Genomic DNA, 7,928 nt, shown 5'->3' on the forward strand with positions numbered 1-7,928 from the left:
CCCATCCCCCCACCCCCGGGAGCACCACCTCCCAGGTGGGAGTAGTTGGAACTTCTCCCACTGAACTGGGCTGGGTGGCCTGCGGGTCAGTGGCAATGACAAGGGTGGGATGCAAGAGCGCAGCCAGACGGGATGGGTGGCCTTGGGGTGTGTGGGTGACTCAGCCCCACGCCAGCCGCTGGTGGTGTCAGGTGGCAGCCGCACTCTGATTGCCATGACAACTCCTCCCCCGAACCGCAGGGAGGCTGTCAGACGGGTTTGTTTGTGCTCAGAGGAGCCGAAGGGGAGAGCCCTGGCTGCAGGGAGGGGCAGCGGCTGAGGCAGGCGGAGAGCGAACCCGGGAGAAAGGGCGGCTACGGAAACCGGCTGCGGGCAGAGGGAACCTGCTTCAGGGAACAGGTAGATGAAATAATGGGAGTGACAGGCGGCAAGTGGAAGGAACAGGTGGGGAGGGAGCGGCGAGGATAATGGACAAGCAGGGAGAACAGGTGTGGGAAACAGCAGTGGAAATCAAGGAAGGCACACAGGGATGGAAGGCGAGGGAGAGGTGGGTGGAGACAGAAGTGACAGCCAGAGTAAGTGCAAAAGGATGAAAGGAGGTGACTCAGGGCTGAGGCCAGAGCAGGAAGCTGTTTTAGCCATCTGAGCCAGTCCAGGGGTCATTTTGGCTTCTCTATGCTTGGGGAGAGAGGCTGGGGAATGTTCTGGATTGCATGAAGTTTGTTCTTGAGGCTGGATTTGGGGACCAGGGGCTTGATAGGGTGCTGTGGGTTTCCCACTTTAGTGCCGCTGCGTAGAAAGTTAGTCTTCCCAGAAAGTCACAGGGCTCTTCACAAGCCTCCTCCAGCCTCCTCCTCTGCATCTCCCTGGGCCCTCCCCGGACCTCACCTGCCAGGGCCTTAATGCGAGACCTCTCAAAGAGGCGGGCAGAGCTGCTGTCATTGTCCCAGTCCGAGTCAGGCAGGTCCCAGCGGTTGTTGATGTCGCTGTACTGGCCCTGGATCTCTAAGCTGTCAAAGTCTGTGGGCGACAGAGTGCTGCTCATGGTGGTGGGTGGCTTTCTGCTCCTGCAAGGAGAATGCTGGTGGTGAGGGGTGTCCAGGGGCCACCAAGCCCTCCACTCACCAGGTCATTCTATCTTCCTGCCCTCACTCTGCTGGACTCTCCTTGTGGCCAGAGCTTGTGGTTGTTTGGGGTTTTTTTTGTCGGTATAAATCAGCCCCCAGTGGGAGGGAGGAAGCCACCTTGGGGAAGCCAAGGGACAGGAATATAACAGAAGCACACAAAAGAAAGAGAAATTCTGCCAGTGGACTGACTTTTGCCCAAGCTTCCATATCAACTCTTGCCTGAGTCTCCAGGCCACCCTCCTCCAAAACCACATCATTATCCAGGTGTGAGAGGTGGCGGATCATCTGCAGAGAGGGGAACTGCTTTCTGCAATACTCTGAAACCAGTAAATTTATGGAAACAGCTTACCTTATAAGTTATATAATGTTTTTGCTACCTATTTGTATACCTGACATAAGCAGGTACTCAACAAATATTTGTTGGATATCTGGCACAGAAAAAAAATTAGGAGCACATGGAGTGAAGCAGGAAGGCAGCCATGTCTCAGCAACCGGGGGACAGGGAGGTGGGGTGGGGGCTGAAAGGATGGCTGCTGGGCACTTCAGGACAGCAGTGTGTAGCCCAGGGCAATGTAGGCAGCAAACACAGGCCGCCTTGGGCAACAATGAGCAGAAATTGGCATTCTTTCCTTCCAGTTCTACAAGCTGTTCCGAGCCCCTACTCAGCCCAGACAGCCTCCTATACCTTGTAGGCAATTTGAGATGAAAAGACCTGGATTCTGCTCTTGAGCTAAAACAAATCTCATACACCAGAAAGACTGATGTATTGTGAGGCAAGTATGGATAAAGGGCCCAGGAGCTCAAAGGGGGACCCAGTAGGGTTCTCTGCCCTTTGTTTCTCTGTTTGCTACAAGGAATATTTAGTCAGTGCTCAACATATGTCAGCTGTGATGTGACCCTGCCATTTACATGCCTTGCCTCAACACATCCCCGCCTTGGAGTTAGGGTCCACTATTGTCCCCATTTCATAAATTTCATAGACGAGGAAGCTGCACTGAAGAAGTTAAGCTGCTGGTTCAAGGTTACACAGCTGGAAGGAGCAGCACTGGGTTTTCAAGTAAAGTTCGTATGGACTCTGGCAGACAAGTTCTTAATCACAGCCTCTCAAACAGAGAACACATACGGGTTCCTTGATCATCCCAGAGCCCTCTCGTGCTCCCCTGGAGGGATCCACACCCAGTGCTCCCTTCTAGGGCCCAGGGTAAGGAAATATGGACCATGTGCACTTGCCAGCGCTACTTATGACTCTAACGTACGCAAGGCAACTCTGTCCTCAGAATTAACAAATAAGGTTCAGATTAGCTGCTGGGGATTTTAAAAAACTGCTACCATCCAAAGTTCTTGTGTAATTCAGCAGCCATTCAAGGGAATGGGGGGCGGGGGTGGAGCTGGGTCTGTAACTTAACCCCAAATTCTGCATTTCTCATTTTCCTAGTACCCCTCAAATACAAAGACATTTTAATCCTGAACACTACTCCCTAGGGCCAGGGCTGTGATCTTGGCAGTTTCTGGATCTGGAAAGGAAGAAGGTATGAAGAGCTTCTTGTGAGGTTTGGGCAAGGAAGAAGGGATGGATGGTGAGACCAGGGTAGGCAGGGAGGCGGGTTCCCATGGGCACACAAAGGCAGAGCTCAGCTTCTCTCATTAACTGGTTCCATGAAGCTGAACCTGACCAGCTTGAAGGCCAGGGTTGTCCACCCCTCCCCTTTCTCACAAAGAAAAAAATGCACACCAAGATTTTCCTGGGAATGGCATTAATGAGATGCAAGGGAGCTAAGGCGTAAGGTTCTTAGATTTGGGCTTTTATTCCCCGTAGTAGGAAAGGGAGCTTCATTCCTACTAGGCCTAGGACTCCTTTCTTGTTCAAAATCCACCATTTCCCCCAACAGATTCTGTGAATTTGTTCTGTAAATATTTACATAAAAATAAATTCTAGGGCAGAGTTGAATCACTCTGAGCAAAGAGTGCTGTGGGCAAGGCATGACCGTAAGTAAAGTTACCTAATACTCTCAGCTGCTAGACGGAAGCGGTCCATGCGAGGGACCAACTCTAATTCCATTTCTCTCTGCCCTTCACATTAGGGCGTCCTAACCAGCAGCTGCGCTCATGCTTAGCTCTGGGACTGACATTTCTGGCACTCAAACTTCCTGTACAGACTTCCTCACTAAAACACCTGTGTCCAATGACCCCTGACCTTTGGTTCCATGACTACTTTTTCTTTTTACTAGGAGTCACAAACCTACTAAGGCCAGCCCCCAGGAGTGTTTTATTTGACCAACAAGCTGTTTTACAATAACTGCTTTTGGATTTCTTTGGATGGGCCTGAGCTGCCCATTTCTCTATAGGTCCTACCATTCCCTTTTGTCTCCTATCCAGCCACTTCACATATCTGTGTTACTTGCCAGGCCCCTGAAGACCTCTGAGGTTTTCAAACCCTGCCTTATATCTTAGACTCCACAAAGAGCAGAAACTTAAGGCAGCTAACCATCTGACCCTGTCTCCCAACTACTGTATCCCTGAGGTCCCCGTAAGTTACACAGAACCCAAATATGTACTGCTTTGACTTCTTTTTGGTGCTCCAACTGGGGTCCAGGCATCGATTCAGACCTTCCAGGGAGGTCCAGCTGTTAGAACCTCTCTGTGGAATCCTGTAATTCCTGGGAGAAAGTATGGAGCTGGAACCTCTTCCTGCCCCAAATAAAAATTAGGCCGTTTAAACACTCTTCTCACCGAATCAAGTTTGAGGCATATATGATTTGCATCCTGAGTTTCCAGGGATGCTGTGAGATAGATAAGGAACCAAGATGGCACTTCTGTCCTTAAATCACAGACCCCCATGATGTCACGATTCCAGAGGCTTTATACCCATAGACCTCCATGTGAGTGGTGCTGACCATGGCCAGCACCACGTCCTATGCTTTGGTTTCCAAGCATTCTGGCCCTGCAGTCCCCTGTTCTTTTGGACGATATGCTCCATTCTCTGTCTGTGTTCCCTGATGCCACCTCCAGATTCCTATAGTTTTCTATTCGAGTTTCTCCTATATAGATCCTGCCCTGGTGTCTTTTCACTGAGCAGATCACTGCTCACCTATGACCTGGGTCTCCATGCTCACACTTCCTTAGTGTATCAGCAGCCCCCCAGCAAGCCCCCAGCCTCATGACCCCCGTCTCTCTCAATGCTGGAGAATCCTCAACCTTATTCTCCTCCGTGGATTCCGGAAGTATGGCAATGGGGCGGCACAGTAGCTAATCCAGATTACAGTTTCCCCACTACCTTATTCTTAGCCACTGACCTCGAGGCCAGGCCCAAGTAGCTTACAGAGTCAGTGCCAGAATAATGCCAACCCCGCAAGCTGCAGGTTTGGGGTCCCACCGTAATCTACACCCAAGTGCTGCCCAAGCGCTGCCGGACGGGACTTGGCTCAGCCACATGCCATGCCGCGCTGATCCATCCCCAAGGGCAGCTGCCCTCCTCCCCTTTCCTCTGTTTTAACTGGGTGTTAAGCTAGAAATCCTATCCCGCAGGCTGGAGGCTGTCTTGTACCCTGATTCCTCCTCTCACCACATCCTGCCCCTTATTAATTCTTTACCTCCCTCAGAGAGAGTCGATCATGCCCTCCCCTGTGCTCCCACAGCACTCCGGCAGCAGCTAGTACTGCACTTATCACATCGTATTAAGGTTCGCTGTTTATGTGTCTCCCTGCCCGCTCCACTTTTAACTCATTGAGGACAAGGGCTGTGTCTTACTCCTTTTTGTGTTTTCTGGGCCCAGTACGATAGGTATTCAATAAAGATATATTGAGTGAATTGACCATAATTCATTTTTTTGGCAGTCAAATTAATGTCTTAGATCTAAATTCTAATTCTAATTAATCTAATTCTCTTAGATCTAAAGAGAAGCTCAGGGAAAGAATGGAAATGGGGTCAAAAAAGACCTGCTCCTGAGCTAGAGTACTTTAAGAGTTGAACTCTATAGCTCAGGACCAGGGATTCTTAAACTTGCATGAATCACAATGACCTGGAGGGCTGTTAAATCGAAGACCACTGAACCCTTTCCCCAGAGTTTGATTTAGTAGCTCTGGGGTGGTGCCTGGGAATTTGTATTTCTTACCCATTCCCAGGTGACACTAAAGCCAAGGCTCTTGGGACCACATGTTGAGGGCCACCATTGTCCAAAGATGTGAAGCAGCTAGAATTGGCTAGAGGAGCTATGAGGACTGATAAGACACAAGGTTTCAGGGGTGAGTGTGAACCTGGGTTACCTTCTAGGTTTGTGGTTAAACTTAAATATCCCTTCCCCTCAGGAGCCTCAGGCGATGAGGGAGGAAGATGAAGATGGAGTGGGCACTAGAGCTAATGACAGAAATAGAGCTGATGCCCCAGAACAGGGAATCCCAGCAGATGAAGGAGGATGTTGGTTGGGGCTGGAGAAGCTACGGGAAGGCAGAGCCGAATAAATGACAGCGGGAAGAAAGCTAGATTAGAAGAAATGGGGACTTTGGCAAAGTAAAAATCTTATTTGCCTCAGAGTATAAATGGGTGGACTGGCAGAGAGATAAAAGGAAAAAGAAATCACAAATAAACTCAGAGCTCCTAGGAAGGCAAGAGAAAGACGCTTGCAGGGCAGAGAAAGGAAAAGGCAGGAAAAACAAAACCCCAGCCACTGCTCCGGCTGTGCTCCTGATAAAGCACAGGACTCCCCTCCAAGGAATTTAGGGACTGGGCTGAAGAGGTGGACGAATTTTTCCATTCTCTCCTTTAGAAACCTTCTCTTACGGCAGAATTATTCTAATTTTCACAGCCTTGCTACTGGCCTTCCCCAGGCCAGGGTTACATCAGTTTCTCCCAGGGACAACTCTAAGCTCCATCTTACCTTCTCCTTGCCTAATTCTTTGCTCTTCTGAATATGCCAAGAGGTTGCCCCACACCTCAAGCTAGGGCACCGATTTGGAACTCACTCTGCCCTCCTCACCCTCAAGGAAACCGGGTTTGTGGACACTCTACCCGTGCCCGCACCCTCCTAGCTCTCCACGCCGGGACCGTGGCTGCCCCGGAGGGGGCGGGCAGCCGAGAAGCGGCCCCGGACGACACCCGGCGGCGAGCCTGCATGTCAGACGTGCCGCGTCATGGGGTTAACCGGGTGCAGCGGTTCCGAGGCAGAGCGGGTGGTAAACACCGGCCGTGCTGCCGGAGTGGGAACAGACACCCCACGAGCAGGCAGGAGCAGGCCTCGCTCCACAGGGGCGGGCTCCACAGCCCGGTAAGCGGCCGGGCCGCGGAAACACCTCACACAACGGCCGCCCGGCGCCCGCAGGGTCGTGGTTCTCCCTCTGCCGGAGGCGCGGCCGCCACCGCCGAGCGCGTCCCCTCTCGCACGCACGAGGGAGCGGAGGGACGGCCAGGCGCGGGCTGCCGGGGGCGAGGGGAAGCCCACGCGGCTGCAGAGAGCCCCCAACGCGCCGGCAGGCGCCGGGCCGAGACGGCCGAGCGCGTCCCCAGCACCGGGACCGGCGCCGGCGGGTGCGCCGCGCAGCCCCAGCGACGCCACGGCCGGCGCTGTCAGACAGGCTCCCAGCCCGAGCGACGCGGTCCGTTACGGCGCTAGTCAGCCCAACTCTTCCAGACTCTTCTCTCGGCCCCAGGAAGGCCCGCGTCCCCCAAGCCTCGACCCCCACGGCCCTCGCACTGGTGGTACCTGGGAGGCTGGCACAGGACTGTCTCCACGTTGTCCCCGGGACCCGGCGGGAGCGAGGGCCGGGCGCCGCATCCTCCCTCTCCGGCTCACCCCGGCGGGCCCGGCCCCGACCCCGACCCCGACCCGGCGCCCGCACGCGGCTGCACAAAGCGCGCCGCCCCGCCGGCCGGGACAAAGCGGGCGGGGGCGCCGGCACCTACCTCGGTGCGGAGCGCCGGCCCGGCAGGCGGGAGCGCGGCGAGCGGGGGCGCACTGGTCGTCACCGCGCCCGCAGCCCGGCAGTGAGGGGCGGTTGCGGGCGGCGGCGGGTGGCCGGGCGGCGGCGGGGCGCACAGCGGGCGGCGGGCGGGCGCTGTCACGCGGCGTGAGCGGCGCGGGGGGCGCGCGGGGCGGGCGGCGGCGGCGGCGGCGGGGCGCGTGGCGGCGGCGCGCGGGCGCGAGCCGCGGGACTGCGGCGCCGCGGAAGGAGGACAATAGCCTCCCCCTGCCACAGGCCGCCGGCTCCCGCGGGAGGCCGGGGACCATCTGGAGCCCGCGGCCCCGCGGGGCTCGGGGCGGGGCCTGCGTCACCCCTTCTCCGCCCGGCGCCATGGCAACCGCGGCCCCTCTCGGCTCTCCCCACAGCTCCCCGGGCCGGGGTCGCTGACGTTCCCCGGGGCGAGGCGGCGGCAGCTCCGCGGCCCGCTCCCGACCCCCCACACCTTCCGCGTGGCTTCCCCCACAACCCCACCTTCCGGTCCTCACTAGCCCCAGGTCACCCCTTGGCCGCCTGGATGTACCCTCACAGCTTGCGGGGCTCGGTATCCCCAGTCTGGACACCCCACCTTTGTCCACCTTTTCGTCCAAAATCTGTATCCGCGGGACACGCGATCCTTCCTTCAATTCACCGCCGAAAAGGTTTCCCGAGGTTCAGCCTCTCTTTCCCTTTTCAAGACCTCCTCTTCGGGCACCTCCAGTCCCTCTCCCTTAAGCGTTTCTCTCATCCGTCCCCTCTCTCTCCCGGCCTCCTTCAGGCAGGTGGGCCGGCTCTCTTTCCCGGAGCGTCTCCATGGTACATGTGCAGATTCGCCTTCTCACAAGCCAGATTCTCAGCTCCTCTCATTTAT

General features: G+C 55.7%; 1 protein-coding gene across 3 annotated transcripts in view; it reads right to left on the reverse strand.

The window, feature by feature from the left end:
- Positions 1 to 7,928, reverse strand: part of SPTBN2 (spectrin beta, non-erythrocytic 2) — a 36,933-nt gene extending 29,005 nt beyond the window's left edge. Inside the window, exons 1-2 of one of the 3 annotated variants that reach the window (XM_012757510.3) lie at positions 7,647 to 7,928; positions 889 to 1,067 (exon numbers count right to left, since the gene is read on the reverse strand). In XM_012757510.3, coding sequence (XP_012612964.1) covers positions 889 to 1,045 — 157 coding nt within the window. In that variant the 5' untranslated portion in view covers positions 1,046 to 1,067; positions 7,647 to 7,928. Of the gene's footprint in view, positions 1 to 888; positions 1,068 to 6,822; positions 6,940 to 7,022; positions 7,153 to 7,646 lie in introns of those variants that run through there. The other 2 variants (XM_012757508.2, XM_012757509.3) reach the window with 2 other exon arrangements.

Source organism: Microcebus murinus, chromosome 4 (assembly GCF_040939455.1).
Source record: "Microcebus murinus isolate Inina chromosome 4, M.murinus_Inina_mat1.0, whole genome shotgun sequence".
Lineage (NCBI taxonomy): Eukaryota > Metazoa > Chordata > Mammalia > Primates > Cheirogaleidae > Microcebus > Microcebus murinus.